At 42.2% G+C, this 18,848-nt stretch overlaps 1 protein-coding gene and 1 long non-coding RNA gene across 2 annotated transcripts in view; both read left to right on the forward strand.

The window, feature by feature from the left end:
• Positions 1-7,312, forward strand: part of LOC120564272 — a 35,178-nt gene extending 27,866 nt beyond the window's left edge. Inside the window, exons 4-5 of the long non-coding RNA XR_005640084.1 lie at positions 5,666-5,762; positions 7,281-7,312. This is a non-coding gene — a long non-coding RNA (uncharacterized LOC120564272). The remainder of the gene's footprint in view (positions 1-5,665; positions 5,763-7,280) is intronic.
• Positions 7,313-8,363: 1,051 nt separating this feature from the next.
• The window catches only part of LOC120563741 (voltage-dependent calcium channel subunit alpha-2/delta-4-like), a 154,274-nt gene continuing 143,789 nt past the window's right edge, over positions 8,364-18,848 (forward strand). The window contains exon 1 of the mRNA XM_039808129.1: positions 8,364-9,055. Coding sequence (XP_039664063.1) covers positions 8,955-9,055 — 101 coding nt within the window. The 5' untranslated portion in view covers positions 8,364-8,954. The remainder of the gene's footprint in view (positions 9,056-18,848) is intronic.

Here is an 18,848-nt window from a genome sequence, read left to right on the forward strand (position 1 = left end):
CTACTGAGCATGTAGACCTTACCTAGCTACTGAGCGTGTAGTCTTACCTAGCTACTGAGCATGTAGACCTTACCTAGCTACTGAGCATGTAGTCCTTACCTAGCTACTGAGCATGTAGTCCTTACCTAGCTACTGAGCATGTAGTCTTACCTAGCTACTGAGCATGTAGACCTTACCTAGCTACTGAGCATGTAGTCCTTACCCAGTTACTGAGCATGTAGTCTTACCTAGCTACTGAGCGTGTAGTCTTACCTAGCTACTGAGCATGTAGACCTTACCTAGCTACTGAGCATGTAGTCTTACCTAGCTACTGAGCATGTAGTCCTTACCTAGCTACTGAGCATGTGCGACTGACAACAAAGATGTTACAGAAGTGAGATGTCTCACTCTGTAGCTAAAACAGAGAGCTGAACACAGGGTGAAAAGAGGAGCTGCAGCAATGTGCAGTACAACTAAAATATGGTGTTTTTTGATAATTAAACCATGTAAACCTATTCAGGTACAACCTTTAAAATACAATTATGAACCTAAAAATGAGCAGAATATGAGCACTTTAAGGACTTTTCACGCGGGGAGCGATTGTCGTGACTCGTTATTCGTTTTCAATGAGAGGCGAGCGGGAAGATGGGGGGGGGGGCGTGGGCAATATGACAGGCGACGCGACAAGCGGGCACAACCCCGTGAAACTGTCGCGTTCGTGCTCGTCACACGCACACCCTCCGCCCACTGCCAGAGTTGAATTGTGATGAACTTTTCTCTACGAGAGCGGCGCAAGTCAATGAGCAAGAGACCGATTGTTGCCGTCTAGGATTGTGTGTTATCCACAGGCGAGACGGAGAGTCTTCCCTCTGGGATTGTTCGTCGTTTCTTCGGTTTTCGGCTCCGGCACAGCGCCGTGAAACGCCAGTCTACTGTCAAGCTGTTACCAGAGGGCGCAGGTTCCAGGAACCGAGAAATAAAAACAGAACCTCTCAAAACCAAACTTCCACTTCAATACTCGACGCTCAAGAGGCAGTTCGCTCGGTGCCTAAACAGCGTTGAACTCGGGTGGTGGCGGCGCGGTGGATACGTCACGTGCCTTTGGTGTGGGAGACCCGGGTTCGATTCCCACTGCGATACATCAACCAATGTGTCCCTGAGCAAGACACTTAACCCCTAGTTGCTCCAGAGGTGTGTGACCTCTGATATGTAACAAGTGTAAGTCGCTTTGGATAAAAGCGTCAGCTAAATGACATGTAATGTAATGTAATGGTTCCCAGCCCTGTATTTAATTCACAGCAGTATGCAAAAACCGGCTTTACCGTGTGGTTATTTCACATAGGTGGCGTCTGAAATCGCACACCCTGCCCTACATACTCGCTAGTATGCTATCGTTCAACATGCTTTTGTGTAAATCAACAGTAGTGTGGATCAACAGTAGTGTGGATCAACAGTAGTGTGGATCTTTTGTGTAAATCAACAGTAGTGTGGATCAACAGTAGTGTGGATCTTTTGTGTAAATCAGCAGTAGAGTGGATCTCTTGTGTAAATCAGCAGTAGAGTGGATCTTTTGTGTAAATCAGCAGTAGAGTGGATCTCTTGTGTAAATCAGCAGTAGAGTGGATCTTTTGTGTAAATCAGCAGTAGAGTGGATCTCTTGTGTAAATCAGCAGTAGTGTGGATCTCTTGTGTAAATCAGCAGTAGAGTGGATCTCTTGTGTAAATCAGCAGTAGAGTGGATCTTTTGTGTAAATCAACAGTAGTGTGGATCTTTTGTGTAAATCAACAGTAGTGTGGATCAACAGTAGTGTGGATCTTTTGTGTAAATCAGCAGTAGTGTGGATCTCTTGTGTAAATCAGCAGTAGAGTGGATCTTTTGTGTAAATCAGCAGTAGTGTGGATCTTTTGTGTAAATCAGCAGTAGTGTGGATCTTTTGTGTAAATCAGCAGTAGTGTGGATCTTTTGTGTAAATCAGCAGTAGTGTGGATCTTTTGTGTAAATCAGCAGTAGTGTGGATCTCTTGTGTAAATCAGCAGTAGAGTGGATCTCTTGTGTAAATCAGCAGTAGTGTGGATCTTTTGTGTAAATCAGCAGTAGAGTGGATCTTTTGTGTAAATCAGCAGTAGAGTGGATCTCTTGTGTAAATCAGCAGTAGAGTGGATCTCTTGTGTAAATCAGCAGTAGAGTGGATCTCTTGTGTAAATCAACAGTAGTGTGGATCTTTTGTGTAAATCAGCAGTAGTGTGGATCTCTTGTGTAAATCAACAGTAGTGTGGATCTTTTGTGTAAATCAGCAGTAGAGTGGATCTCTTGTGTAAATCAACAGTAGTGTGGATCTTTTGTGTAAATCAACAGTAGTGTGGATCTTTTGTGTAAATCAGCAGTAGTGTGGATCTCTTGTGTAAATCAACAGTAGTGTGGATCTTTTGTGTAAATCAGCAGTAGTGTGGATCTCTTGTGTAAATCAGCAGTAGTGTGGATCTTTTGTGTAAATCAGCAGTAGAGTGGATCTCTTGTGTAAATCAGCAGTAGTGTGGATCTTTTGTGTAAATCAGCAGTAGTGTGGATCTCTTGTGTAAATCAACAGTAGTGTGGATCTTTTGTGTAAATCAGCAGTAGAGTGGATCTCTTGTGTAAATCAACAGTAGTGTGGATCTCTTGTGTAAATCAGCAGTAGTGTGGATCTTTTGTGTAAATCAACAGTAGTGTGGATCTCTTGTGTAAATCAGCAGTAGTGTGGATCTCTTGTGTAAATCAACAGTAGTGTGGATCTCTTGTGTAAATCAACAGTAGTGTGGATCTCTTGTGTAAATCAGCAGTAGTGTGGATCTTTTGTGTAAATCAACAGTAGTGTGGATCTCTTGTGTAAATCAACAGTAGTGTGGATCTCTTGTGTAAATCAACAGTAGTGTGGATCTCTTGTGTAAATCAGCAGTAGTGTGGATCTTTTGTGTAAATCAGCAGTAGTGTGGATCTCTTGTGTAAATCAACAGTCTGAGCTGTGATTTCTTCCCGATCTCAAATGTTGTGGGCGGGGCTGAGTTCGGCTGGCATCCAGGCTAGCGTAACTGCAGTTTGAAAAACAGTTTCCTGAATTATTGTGAACCCTAAGTTGATATGCGGGCCGGATCAAAATTTGTGAGGGGGCCAGACTTGGCCCCCCCGTGCCACGAGTTTGACACACATGGCCTACTCGATGCAGTTTCTGCTCAGTAACCGATCAGTGTTTACTGAAAGTGAGAGCAGCACTGATGAATGTTTGTGGGAAGGGGGTTATGTATGTTATGTATGTACTAGTATGTTGCTATGGACACCACTCGACCTCTGACCCCCCCCCAACCGGCTGGGTGTCGAGAGGAGGCCCGATGACGCTCCAGCTCGCCAACCGGCATGTCACGCTACGTTTCACACAACCCCCGGTGTCACAGTTATGTACAACTGCTAGGGAGGGAGGGAGGCAGGGAGGCAGGGAGGGAGGGAGGCAGGGAGGGAGGGAGGGAGGGACGTACTGAGCATGTGCAGAAGTGTTCTTGGGATCAGTTAGCAGGGACACGTTGCTTTTTTTTTATGTTACTACTGAGCTTTAAAAAGCAGCGTTTTAAAATGAAGACTGATTTTGCAGCTGGTGACATATTTGGACATCAGCAACCATCATGTTTTATTTTTTATTTTTTCCAGTTTGAAAATCAGAAGCAAAAATAATGAAGTCAATATTCATCCAGTCAGGCGCAAAACAAGATGGAGAGATAGTGAGATTAGAGCTGCAAAGATTGATTAGTCGATTAGTCGTCAACTATTAAATTAATCGCCAACTGTTTTGATAAGCGATTTATCAGTTATCTTTTTTATGAAAGTCAGCGTTAGTTGCAGCCCTAGTCTGATAGGATAAGATATATAGACAGACAGACAGATGCAGCTTGGAGCATTTATGACTAGATAAAAGAGAGAGATAGATAGATAGATAGATAGATATACACACACATATTTTGCTGATTTTATATGTATATATATATTTTGCTGATTCCTGTAGCTGTGCAGAACTTGTGTTGTGTGTGTGTGTGTGTGTGTGTGTGTGTGTGTGTGTGTGTGTGTGTGTGTGTGTGTGTGTGTTTTACTCCCGGCTCTCTGATACTGTTACCAGATCCTCCATGACACCTTGAAGACCTGGAACCCACCTCATCAGCACCACACTCACACACTCAGACACACATACACACTCACACACTCAGACACACATACACACACACTCACTCACACAGTCACACACACACACACACAGACACACTCACACACACCCTGTTCTGAGAAGTCTGAGTGAAGAATGTGCTGGTGTGAGTCGGTGGTCAAAGGATGAGTGAACTTCATGACCAGGATCCTAAAAATCATTTCATAACTTCAGTTCTCATCAGAATGAATGCAAACAGACACATAATACATGTTGCCTATAGATTTAGTTTAGGTATTCATATGTAAGTACAGTATGTAAGCACGTGAATATCAGATGTGCTCCCTCTAGTTCTGGTTTTAAATCTAAGCCAAAGACCCTTTTTCACTCCCTGGCCGTTCTAACACACCAATCTCTCAACCGGTTATCATTTCTATATTTGGGTACTTTTTTAATTGCTGCTATTTGTTGTCGTTGGGATGATCTGTTTGCGCTTTCTTTCTACTTTTGATTTCTACATTTCAGTGTTCTTTTATACAGCACCTTAGTGTTTCTTTACAGCACTTACATGTATTCTAGAAACAAACTTGACCTACTTACTTACAATAATGTACAGTATAGTACAAAATAAATACACACGCAAATAGGCATGAATACACACACCGTATTCCTAACTGCTTCCTGTTCTTAGTACATGTAAACATGGAGGATTTGTCCCGTTTGAAGTCATTCACTAACTGTGTGTCCATTCCATGGTTTAGCCACCAGAGAGCGCTGAGACCTCATCAGGAGGGCTGTCAGACCGTCCTGCAGTGGTCAGCTGCAGCTCTAATCACTGATACAGCTCAGTTTATAATATTCAAAATCACTGAAAGGGACACTTATACCGGACAAGTACTTTTACTTTAATTCTGAATAAATCAAAATATTAAAAGTGGGACTTATACTTGTGTGTAGCAGAGTATTTCACAAAATGTTAATGCTACTTTTACTGCAGTACTTCTGAGATGATGAAGTACTGGATTTAGTGTGTGTGCGTGCGTGTGCGTGTGTGTGCGTGCGTGTGCGTGCGTGTGTGTGCGTGTGTGTGTGTGTGTTTTGTGTGTGGTACTCTAACCGTGTGATTTACTCCCGGTTCTCTGACACTGTTACCAGATCCTTCTTGAGGACCTGGAACCCACCTCATCAGCACCACACACACACACACACACACACACACACACACACACACACACACACACACAGAGAGACACGCACACACAGACACACACATGCGCGCACACACACACTCAGACAGACACACACAAAGACACAGACACACACACACACACACACTCAGACAACACACACACACACACACACACACCCTGTTCTGAGAAGTCTAAGTGAAGAATGTGCTGGTGTCAGTCGGTGGTCAAAGGATGAGTGAACTTAACTTCTGTTCTCATCAGAATGAATGCAAACATACACATAATACATTTAATTACTGTCTGTCTGTCTGTCTGTCTGTCTCTGTGCAGTTCTGGAGGGTTACTGCTGCTAGGTGTGTGTGGTGTCTGTGACCAGCAGAGGGAGCCGCTGAGCCGCCAGTGTTCAGCTCTGCAGACTGGAGTAAAGGTGGAAACCCTCCTGTTGTCCTCGGGTCAAGTCTGACCCCTTTTTCAAAGTTTTCTACAGTACAGGCCAAAAGTTTGGACACACCTTCTCATTCAATGTGTTTCCTTTTTATTTTCATGACTATTTACATTGTAGATTCTCACTGAAGGCATCAAAACTATGAATGAACACATGTGGAATTATGTACTTAACAAAAAAGTGTGAAATAACTGAAAACATGTCTTATATTTTAGATTCTTCAAAGTAGCCATCCTTTGCTTTTTTTGATAACTCTGCAAACCCTTGGTGTTCTCTCAATGAACTTCATGAGGTAGTCACCTGAAATGGTTTTACCTTCACAGGTGTGCTTTGTCAGGGTTAATTAGTGGAAGTTTTTTCCCTTATTAATAAAAAGCAAAGGGTGGCTACTTTGAGGAATCTAAAATATAAGACATGTTTTCAGTTATTTCACACTTTTTTGTTAAGTACATAATTCCATATGTGTTCATTCATAGTTTTGATGCCTTCAGTGAGAATCTACAATGTAAATAGTCATGAAAATAAAGGAACACATTGAATGAGAAGGTGTGTCCAAACTTTTGGCCTGTACTGTATATCAGAAATGTGGGCTTCTTTCAACAAAATGGCCCAAAAATAACACGGATGGTTCAACGCAGCGCTCTTCACAATTATAATTCATCAACGAATGTTGACTAAAATGACATAAAAGTGACAAAAGCGCCAAAAACATTGAAAAAAAAGCGACTAAAGGCTTTGGAAGCCTCGAAAACAGCAGAATGAGGCATGGAAAAAAACGTCAAACAACAAGGCACTAACAATGTTTTAAAAATTGACAAAAATATAAAAAAAAAAACCGTCAGAAATGTTGAAAAAAGCATCACAAAATGTGTCAAGGGGATTAGGGCTGTCCCAAACGATTATTGTTTAAACGATTAATCTAGCGATTATTTTTTCGATTAGTCGATTAATCTAACGATAAATGTTTTGATTAATCTGATGATTCATTTTTCAATTAGAGATTATTTTCCCATTGCTCAATTATTAACAATTTACACAAAACAAATTTCAATAAGGTTCAAATCTCTATTTATTAAAATAGTTTAACACTGCACTGCAAAATGAACGTGTAGTGCAACCTGGAGCCAGATGTAGGCGATCAATCCCACAGCAAAATAAAGTCACTTTCAGGAGGAATACAAAAATAAAAACTTAAAGTAAACAGAGCAAGTGCAAAAAGAGTAGCCCGTATGAGAGATTAACCTGCATTTGCTTTTTTTTTTTAACAGTAGGTAAAATAATGAATAAGCTCTTGTTTAACATCCAAGCTCTTCTCCCTTTTAATTATTTGTATATATCTATATAGTGTAAATATTTATTAATTTAATGATTAAATAAGGTAATGTCTCCAAACTTACCTCAATTATAACATGTCTCCTGATAGTTATACTACAGCACTTACTTAAAAAACAAATTTATAAATATTTTTGTTGCATCTCTTTTCGGTGTTGTAATTTGTAGACGGTCCCTAAGCACTCGTCCCACTGTCGTAGCAGCAGAGAGAGAGCAGAAGCCAGCAGGCAAGTGTTATTTACATAAACTTCTGGTGTACTTACAAACTTTCCAATCCATCGTTTTATGAGTGCATAACCTATTTGTACTACTGTAGACGTTTGGTATCATTTCGGGCATTATTAGTGGGGTCATTTACGAGATACTAATCCATTAGCGCCTGCACTAAGCTAACCAGCTGATAGCGCTAACTCTCCCAATGTTCGACCCAGGTGAAAAAAGCTTCTGGGGGGGTGTTTGGCTCGAGGTCATGTAGCAAAGGACCCTAGGGTGAATTACTCCGAACCATCACTTTAACGTAACAATTGACCGGAATTCTCCTTTTCTTTGAGAAAAGAACAAAGAACGGCGCTGAAGTCCTTCTTAAAAAAAGGATATACGGCAAAAGTTGAATCTCTCAACTAGCGTTGCTCTGGTTGGTTGTAGCGCTATCCTATGGCGTGCAGAGGGGAATTTGAAAGACGCACACTATTCACATGGCCGCTAGTGGTCAGTCGTGGTGAAAGTGTAAACGCGAGTCGTCATTGGAACAAGTAATCGCCTTTTTGCCCTTTGTTTCTCGCCTTTTTCGCCTTTGTTTCTCTGCAGCAGCTGCTGGTCATGATCATGAGGATGAAGAGCGAGGATGGTGCTGAGCTGTGATTGGTCAACAGCTTTGCCTCTAATTAGGTTTTTATCAGATTAAATAGAGGGTCCTCCTGGTCGATCTGGTCCGGATTGTAGGCTGAAACCTGTGTGTGTGTGTGTGTGTGTGTGTGTGTGTGTGTGTGTGTGTCGGGGCATCATGTCACTGTTGGCCGCTCGCCCTCTCTCTCAGTCTCTCTCTTTGGGGGTTTCTTTTCTTTCGGTCGCTCTGATTGGTCGCGGGGGAGCCTGTCACCAGAAATCGCTGTAATCCTCTTAGATAAAACAGAGCCCTCGTCCAATCCCCTGCTCCAATCCCTCCCCTCCTTACTCTCTCTCTCCCTCTCTCTCGCTCTCTCTCTCTCGCTCTCTCTCTCCATTGGGAGGAGGAGTTTTTAATCCAAGTGGATTACGTTGCAAATTGGGTGACAGTGGAGGCGAGCGGCTGCAGAATCTGCTGCAGACTGCCGGCTTTATGTCTTCCTAAATATCTGCGGAGTGGAGAAATTAACGCGCTAATCGGCCCTGGCTTCAACCTGGAAGAACCTGGAGCAGGTGCAGAGGAAAGCTTCCCGATGTCCGAGTCTCTGACGTGGACTCATTTCCTTTAACCACAAGAGTTTCTTCTTCCTATTCGTGCGTCGACATTTGATTTTAAATCTCTTGTCGGTTTGTCCCTGGACGACTTTAAAGTCATTCAGAATATCTCTGGAAGCTTTTTTTTTTTTAAAGAAGATGAGAAGCTAAAAGAGGAAGTGGTTCGAGAAGATGCGGGCAGCAGGACGGGTCTATCCAGACATGACGGAGAGAGTTCAGGGTCCGAAGCTCGCCACCGTGACCGCCGCGTTCTTCTTCTGTCTTTAGCCACCATGAGGAAGCCGTTTCCTACAAACTCTTCATGATCCCCTCGAGCTTTCAGAGCCGATCCGCGTCTGTGTAACTGTATTTTAAAGAGTTTGAGCCGCGAGGAGCTTTGCGTCGGGAGTTGGAAAAAGCGGGATGGCAGGCGGGACGCCGGGAACGAGGGCGCTCCTGAGGATTCTGGGATTTTTCTGCCTGTGGATTACGGCTCAGGCTCAGATGAAGATCCCACCGGAGACGTAAGTGGTCTAACCTTCTTCAGCTGGATCTCAGCTCCCTTTGTCTTCCACCTGCTGCAGGGTAGTAATGATCACGTTCAACCCCTTGAACAAGCATCGTCCTCCTTTTTCACCCTGAAGTACTTTAAGGTTGAAAGGGTTTTTATTAAGGTTAAGGCCTTAGTGGTCCCCTAATACTGTATCTGAAGTCTCTTTTATATAGACCTTAGTGGTCCCCTAATACTGTATCTGAAGTCTCTTTTATATAGACCTTAGTGGTCCCTAATACTGTATCTGAAGTCTCTTTTATATAGACCTTAGTGGTCCCCTAATACTGTATCTGAAGTCTCTTTTATATAGACCTTAGTGGTCCCCTAATACTGTATCTGAAGTCTCTTTTATATAGACCTTAGTGGTCCCCTAATACTGTATCTGAAGTCTCTTTTATATAGACCTTAGTGGTCCCCTAATACTGTATCTGACCAAAAGCCTAACCAAAGCCCGTTCAAACCTGATTGGTCTGATACTACATTGGACTACAAATGGACTGCAAACGGTAACCAGATGAACAGATTCTGTTTATATAGATTAACGTTACAGCACCGGTTTGTTTACGTTGTCTCTTGCTCCCCTGCCGGGGCTCAGCCTGCCAGCTGCTGTCAGTCAAACACAGCAGCTGACACAGTAAAGGAGCATTTCTGATATTTCCCCAAAACACTTTTGTTTTTTTACTTTGTATATATGTCCAAAAACATTTAAATAACACATTGACGTAATTCTAATTCTATTCTTTAAATTGATTAGGGCTGGGTATCGCCACTGATTTCTCGAATCGATTCCGATTCACAAGGTCCCGATTCGAATACATTGTCAATTCAATATCAAATAGGTTTGGGACATTTCAGTTACAATACCAGTTTTGCTCGGATACAGAAGAAGATTCTCAGAAAACTTATGCGGGTAATCGTACAAGCAAGAAGCAACCCTTAGATATTTAGTACAATAAGAACTGATCCCCCCAAAAAGTTAGTTTAAAGTACTTTTCTATGGGGCGTCCTCTAGCTCTCCCAGTAAGAGCGTGCGCCCCATGTAGGCTGAGTCCTTTGCAGTGGCATGGGTTCGAATCCGACCTGCTGCCCTTGTCCCCCATCTCTCTCCCCCTTTCCTGTCTATCCACTGTCACTATATAATAAAGGGAAAAGCCCCCCAAAAATAATCTTTGGAGTACTTTTCTATGGTCGAAAGGCATTAAAAGTTTGATTTGGGGATTTTATTAATCGATATCAGATCACTCAAACATCGGTTTTAATGAGGGAGAATCAGTAAGTTGATCCCAGCCTCAAAATTGATCCAATAAATCATTTAATAAACAGCTCATGCAGATCATTTAAAGATTATTATCATTGTTATTACCCTATTTCTTCATGCAGCAGATGGTCCATAACACACGTACATGAAAAATAGAAGGTGGCTCCAAACATTTGCTTCTCTGTGGTCTGGTTTTGTTAACAGTAGAGTAGTCTATATCCTCGACGTTCCACTTCTGGGATTGCTCCGTCGCCGCTCAAAAAATCTGCCGGATTTAAACTCATTGAGGCCGGATGTCCGTTGCCTTGGCCTTCCTTTGTGTTGGCGTTCTAACCTCCGGCTGATTTGTGAGGACTATGGTTAACTGCTCCTCAGATCTCTGCAGGGTAAATCCAGACAGCTAGCTAGACTATCTGTCCTATCTGAGTTTTCTGTTGCACGACTAAAACTACTTCTGAACGTACACGTTCCACCAAAACGAGTTCCTTCCTGAGACTATTTTGCAGCGGCACCGTTGCTTTTCTCCGGCGCTTAGCGCCACCCAAGAGGATTGTGATTGGTCTAAAGCAGGGGTCACCAACACGGTGCCCGCGGGCCCCAGGTAGCTCCCAAGGACCACATGAGCAGCCCTCAGGCCTGTTCTAAAAATGAAAATTTAATATTGATATTATCTGTTTCCCACCTTGTTAAGTCATTGTTGATAATTATTGTGAGAAATCATTAACATGATCAGTGTCTTCACATAGATGAGCATCATTAATCATTAATAATCATATATAACTAAAGGCAAACTGAGCACATTTGTTATTTCAGGAGATCAAACTGGTAGCCCTTCGTATGACTCAATACCCATGAAGTAGCTCTCAGTTTAGAAAAGGTTGGTGACCCCTGGTCTAAAGAAATGCCAATAAACCGGATCATGTTTTCCTCCCATCCCAGAATGCTGTGACTAACAGTAGACTAACAGTAGAGTAGTGCTTCTACTTGCCTATTGGCCGATACCGAGTACTAGCGGTGCACAATTCAGAAAATGTCACGATTCGATATTGACTTTTGGCTCAAGATTCAATTCAAAATCGATTCTCGATTTAAAAAAAACAAACGATTCACAGTATGTAAATGTAGTTACTTTTCCCATGTGATTGCAGTAGACATACAATTAAAAAATAATTAAAAATATTAATTGATTTTGAATCTATAGAGCTTGAATCGCTTTCGATTTTTTTGCACACTCCTACCGAGTACTGATCCGATACCAGTGTGTCATATATTTTATCATGTTTTAACAGCTGTATACTACTATCCCTGTATGGATGTGATATGATGTATAACAGCTGTATACTACTATCCCTGTATGGATGTGATATGATGTATAACAGCTGTATACTACTATCTCTGTATGGATGTGATATGATGTATAACAGCTGTATACTACTATCCCTGTATGGATGTGATATGATGTATAACAGCTGTATACTACTATCTCTGTATGGATGTGATATGATGTATAACAGCTGTATACTACTATCTCTGTATGGATGTGATATGATGTATAACAGCTGTATACTACTATCTCTGTATGGATGTGATAATGATGTATAACAGCTGTATACTACTATCCCTGTATGGATGTGATATGATGTATAACAGCTGTATACTACTATCTCTGTATGGATGTGATATGATGTATAACAGCTGTATACTACTATCCCTGTATGGATGTGATATGATATATAACAGCTGTATACTACTATCCCTGTATGGATGTGATATGATGTATAACAGCTGTATACTACTATCCCTGTATGGATGTGATATGATTTCTATCTCTGTTGTCTGTCTGGCTCAGGTTAAACTCTTTGTGAAACATGTAAGGGTTAATGCCCGACGAGGTGTCCATTGTCAGGTATTAATGGACGACGGCGAGGGCCATTACTACCTGACAATGGACACCTCGTCGGGCATTAACCCGCTTATACCACGGTCATTGGCCAAATAACATATTTTTCAAACATTAGTTCATATTTTAATTAGTTTTACAATCGAAATCTAAAGTTTATCCAAACAATAACTCCGTTTCCCTGGTTACGCCTGACGGTTTGACTAATACCTGGAACAATCATTCCCATCCATCAGGTTCTTATGCAATGCAAACGTTGTTCTCTCCACCAGGAATTAGGAAGAACCTTAGATACGACTTGCCGCCCTTAGCAACCGGAGATATTCATATAGTCCGCTCAGCTGATAGAACCCTTCAGTTTAGCTACGAGCCAGAAAGCTAACGCTATGCTAGCAAGATCCAAAGTCAATAACATTGTGTACAGTTGGCAATCAGTAAATATAATTTGACAGTATGTTGAACAACAAGACAAGCTAGCTATCAGCCATGTCATTGTCCCCAAAACAATATAACGAATTTTACGAAGAATTTGATCCGAGATGTGTAGCGTTGCTGTCGGCTGCAGCGGCGCAGCCTGAAGCAGCGAGCTGAGATATGTGAGATAACGTTATTCTCTGTGAAACTGAGTCAGTCCAGAGGGCCAGTAGATCTTATAGACATAATATAGTATATATAATATATATTATGTCTATGGTAGAACTTACTTCTTGCAGCCTGTGTGTTTTAGCGCCATCCTGTGGTGTTCAGAGGACGAGTTGGAAATAATAAATCCACATTTCCTTATTGATTTAATGTAGCGCATTCATTTAGAACAGTAAAAAGTCAGTTTCACCGAACTCCTTTACTAGGTGTCCTACATCACTTTTTAATGGACACCCTGCAGCCAATCAGAATCGAGTATTCACCCAGACCATGGTATAAGAACAAACAAACAATGAATGCCCCAGAACTTTCTTTAATATCCAGTTTGACAGTCAGTTATAACGGAAAAAAAGAACAAATAAACTACTTTAGTAATTCAATTATCTTCGGTGCTAAATTACGTGCTATCAGATCGGTGTATAAACTCCAGTACTTACCGATACCAGTCTTTTAGGCGGCATCAGAGTCTTTTCCGATACTATCGGAACATCTCTAGTTAACAGTCACACTAATGCGTCCCTGGTAGTTGTACTGGGCAGCTCCCAGTGGGAACAGTGTGTCAATCTGTGTGGATGATTGTTGAAAGCTTATGGCTAACAGTCCTGATTGGACTTGTTCCAGATGAATTAAGCTCCCAGAGTGCACTGTGTTTTCAGGACGTCCCTGAGGGAGTACGTTTTCCCTCAGGACTCACTGAAATGTGCTCTGCTCCGTTTCTGTCCACTGATCATATTTCATGGTTCAGCTGAAATGTTTCCTTTGCTCCTCGTCACGAAAACACTGGAAACAGCTATCAGCGTGTTGTTTAAAGTGCCCATATTATGAAAAAAATCACTTTTTCTGGGAATTGGGGTGGTATTTTGTGTTTGTGGTGCTTCCACACGCATACAAACTTGGAAAAAATCCATCCATCCATGGTGTTCTGAGTGAGATACGGTTTCTGAATGTGTCTCCGGGTGAGCTGGTCAAAATCTGCACAGCTTTCTACGTCACTAGCTGAAACGAGGGGACTAGGGGGCTAACCGTTAGCATGCTAGCTCGTTCTCAATGGCAAACCACTGCTACAACACACACGAGTTCACCCTAATCTACAAAATAACTACTTCCATGTCCCTGTTCTGCAGGTATTCCACACAAAGTTGGTAGTTCGCACTCGTTTAGAAGAAGTCTCCCAGCTAATCCTGCCTTGTACTGACTGAAGTTGTTTAAACAGCTAGCTAGCTCATGTAGTCCTTACCTAGCTACTGAGCATGTAGTCCTTACCTAGCTACTGAGCATGTAGTCTTACCTAGCTACTGAGCATGTAGTCTTACCTAGCTACTGAGCATGTAGTCCTTACCTAGCTACTGAGCATGTAGTCCTTACCTAGCTACTGAGCATGTAGTCTTACCTAGCTACTGAGCATGTAGTCTTACCTAGCTACTGAGCATGTAGTCCTTACCTAGCTACTGAGCATGTAGTCTTACCTAGCTACTGAGCATGTAGTCCTTACCTAGTTACTGAGCATGTAGTCCTTACCTAGCTACTGAGCATGTAGTCTTACCTAGCTACTGAGCATGTAGTCCTTACCTAGCTACTGAGCATGTAGTCCTTACCTAGTTACTGAGCATGTAGTCCTTACCTAGCTACTGAGCATGTAGTCCTTACCTAGCTACTGAGCATGTAGACCTTACCTAGCTACTGATCATGTAGTCTTACCTAGCTACTGAGCATGTAGTCTTACCTAGCTACTGAGCATGTAGTCCTTACCTAGCTACTGAGCATGTAGTCTTACCTAGTTACTGAGCATGTAGTCTTACCTAGCTACTGAGCATGTAGTCTTACCTAGCTACTGAGCATGTAGTCCTTACCTAGCTACTGAGCATGTAGTCTTACCTAGCTACTGAGCATGTAGTCCTTACCTAGCTACTGAGCATGTAGTCTTACCTAGCTACTGAGCATGTAGTCTTACCTAGCTACTGAGCATGTAGTCCTTACCTAGCTACTGAGCATGTAGTCCTTACCTAGCTACTGAGCATGTAGTCTTACCTAGCTACTGAGCATGTAGTCCTCTAGCTACTGAGCATGTAGTCTTACCTAGCTACTGAGCATGTAGTCCTTACCTAGCTACTGAGCATGTAGTCCTTACCTAGCTACTGAGCATGTAGTCCTTACCTAGCTACTGAGCATGTAGTCTTACCTAGCTACTGAGCATGTAGTCCTTACCTAGCTACTGAGCATGTGCGCCTGCCAACAAAGATGTTACAGAAGTGAGACGTCTCACTCTGTAGCTAAAACAGAGAGTTCAACACACAAAGAGGAGCTGCAGCAATGTGCAGTACAAAGGAAAAGTTACTTACTAAAGCTTTAAAGCTCATGAACACACACCGAAGTCGGAAGACCGACTTCCCGACTTGGGAAATGAGACCATCCAAAGAGCAAGTAAATGCACCATTGGCCTCGTCAAAAGTTTGCGCCCTCCGAGTGCCATTCTAGCTAAGACTTGTTTCGTGTCAGCTGAAGCTAAAAAACAAACAAAAGAATATCTTATAAAAACGATACTACTCTGACTACAAAAAGGACTACAAACAGAAACCAAAATGCTTCCGATTCCAAAATCGTGTCCCGTTGCCTACAGATCGGTCTCCGTTCATAGAGATTGACGTTATTTAAACTCTCTGACCAATATAATGATCGTCCGTTGTTACAACTTAAAGCTCATGAACCAAAGGCGCAAGAACAACTTTGCAACTAGAACCATCCGAGGAGCACGTGAATGCACCATTGGCCTTGGTGGAGGTCTGCGCTCTCTGAGTGCCATTCTGTAGTTAAAGGTGCTCTAAGTGATGTGACGCGTTTTTTAGGCTACAACATTTTTTGTCACATACAGCAAACATCTCCTCACTATCTGTTAGCTGTCTGTCCCCTGAACACACTGTAAAAAACATCTCCTCACTATCTGCTAGCTGCCTGTCCCCTGAACACACTGTAAAAAAAAAAAACACGGTCTCTGTAGACAGCCCAGGCTCCACAAACGCCAACAAAAAGAAAATGTGTGCCAACCTGCACCACCAAACATAACAAACAGTCTTCCAGCCAATAACACGGTGTAAAATTTTACAGTGTGTTCAGGGGACAGACAGCTAGCAGATAGTGAGGAGATGTTTTTTACAGTGTGTTCAGGGGACAGACAGCTAGCAGATAGTGAGGAGATGTTTTTTACAGTGTGTTCAGGGGACAGACAGCAGATAGTGAGGAGATGTTTTTAAGTGTTTAGACAGGCAGATAGTGAGGAGATGTTTTTACATGGTGACAACAGCTAGGATAGTGGGGAATTTTTACAGTGTTAGTACAAAGTAGAGATAGTGGGAGATGTTTTTACAGTTGTTAACAAGCTGAATAGTGAGGAATTTTTTACTGTTTAACAATAAGATATTATGTAGTAAAACTAGAATAGTGAGATTTTACAGTGTGTTAGTCAAGAGAGATAGTGAATTTTGTTAGTGACAACACTAGAGATAGTGAGGAGAGTTTTACAGTGTGTTCAGGAGACAGACAGCTAGCAGATAGTGAGGAGATGTTTTTTACAGTGTGTTCAGTGGACAGACAGCTAGCAGATAGTGAGGAGATGTTTTTTACAGTGTGTTCAGGGGACAGGCAGCTAGCAGATAGTGAGGAGATGTTTGCTGTATGTGTGAAAAATGTTGTAGCCTAAAAAACGTGTGACATCACTTAGAGCACATTTAAGACTTGTTTCATGTCCAATGGAAAGAAAAAAATCCAAAAAGACAATTTTACGACGACAAAGTTGCCTTGGTAACGACTTTAATAATCAAATTCAAATGATGCTTCATGAGCCTGTTTCTCAAAATGCTGTTTGTGACTTTCTGGGCTTCTGTTTGTCATTTCTGACACAGATTTGGAGTTTCAGGTGGCGCTTGTGTGTTTCTGTATTACGTCACTGCAGCGACGTAATGTTTGACCTTCTTCCTTTCGGTTGCAACTTCCAAAAATAATGACGATGTCCCCAGTTCTGTCTGTCTTTGTGTCCAGGTTACATTCAGCAGATTTGGCTTCAATCTGTCGGCCAGATCGGCCTCAGCGCCGAGGATCAGCTGATTAGATTTTAGAGGTGATCTTGTTGGAGGATTTTTTTTGGGGGTCATTTTTAGCTGAAATTAGTGACAGATGGAAAAGACACTGCAGGTTCAGGAGCTGAGAGTCATTAGGGACCCTTAGTTGTAATCAAATTATTAGCGTGATGCAAGTTGATTTCTATCTAAAGTCCAGAACTCATAACCGATAAAAATATCTGCATGAGTGAAATGAACCGATTATTGAAGTGTTCAGTGTGGAGTGGGTCAGAGTGCTGCACCACACGTCACATCGTGTCTTTTTGTGTGGGATGTGCTCTTTTGTTAAAGGGATATTTCACCGCTGTAAAGATGAATATGTATTTAAATTGGGTCATTTATGAAGTAGAAATGAAGAAAAGAATTGGTGCCTTCTAGACTGAGAAAAGCCAGAAAATGTGTTTTTGGCTCATGTGGATGAAAGACAACAACTCCCAGAATGCACTTGCTTTGCTTCCCTACGAGGCAACTCCCAAGCCACGCCTACCGGTTACAGAGGGCAGTCAAGTCAAGTCAAGAGGGTTTCATCGCCATTTCAACCATATACACCAAACAACGTTTCACCGTGGCTCAAGTGGAGTTTACACATTTAAAATATATAAAAACGACATACGAGACATACAGCTACACACATTATTGACACAGGCCTGGTAGCTGGATAGTCCGGTACACTGTTGTTCAGCCATGTTTCCACAGCAACAAAAACACAGCAGTCGCTGAACTCGCGTTGGGAGTGTCGTTGAAGTTGGATGTAGTCCAGTCTGTTGTCTAATGAGCGGACATTTGCAAGCAGGCTAGCGTTAGCTTTCCACCTAGCTCGAACTCCTGCACTCGTTCCGCGTTATCCGCTTTCTCTCGCACCGCTTTCGATGTCCCCTTCCACGGCTAGCGGTCTCCGTAGCGGGCGAAGCTCGCGCAGTGTGTGGAGTATTCCGTCTGTAATAAAGTTTCCTGCATATCCTCCGATCGGTACCAATGTATCCCCGGTGGTACACGCGCGCGATAGTTTGAATGCACATAATTGCAAAAGGTTGCTGCTGGAAAAGTCTTTGCCGCAACATGGCATCGTGACTTTGCGTAAACATACACGCCACCTTCCTCCCCCCTGGCGTCTTATCGAGAGAACGTGCCGTACTATCGCGACAACGTCACACGCTTAGGAAAACAAACGGTTGGGTTTAGGAAAGAAACATTGGGGGGAAGGCTTAAAGGAACACCCCGACTTATTGGGACTTTAGCTTATTCACCGTAACCCCCAGAGTTAGACAAGTCCATACATACCCTTCTCATCTCAGTGTGTGCTGTAATGCTGTCTGACGGCTCCATCGGCATCAGCCAATCACAGAACAGGCAGGTAACTGGTTCCAGTAATCCTACTGCTCCGAATAAGTGACAAAATAACTCCAACATGTTCCTATTTACATGTTGTGATTTGTATAGTCACAGCGTGTACAAAAAACAACGTAACATGACACACAGCCATCTTCTAACCGTAAACAAACCGGGAACTATATTCTCAGGTGGAAGAATATAGTACTTGGGCGGAGTGATATGCTTGCAGCAACCCTGTCTGAGAATGTAGCTGCCGTTGTCTGAAAAACATCACAGATGTTGCGTTCACTTCAAACTCGCCTCACCAGCCCCGTGCTGCGTTCAATGTTATTGTAAAATACCATTTTCCTATTCAGTGGTTGTTTTTGTCGTTTAACAGGAATTTACTGGTGAAATAAGGAAGAGGCTCGATATTTATATAACATTATATAATTTATTTTTATATAACTATTTGACTGAAATGGTTATCAGAAAAATCTCAGAAATAATTTGTTATTAAAAAAAAAAAAAGACTAAAATG

This window comes from Perca fluviatilis, chromosome 8 (genome assembly GCF_010015445.1).
Source record: "Perca fluviatilis chromosome 8, GENO_Pfluv_1.0, whole genome shotgun sequence".
Taxonomy (NCBI): domain Eukaryota; kingdom Metazoa; phylum Chordata; class Actinopteri; order Perciformes; family Percidae; genus Perca; species Perca fluviatilis.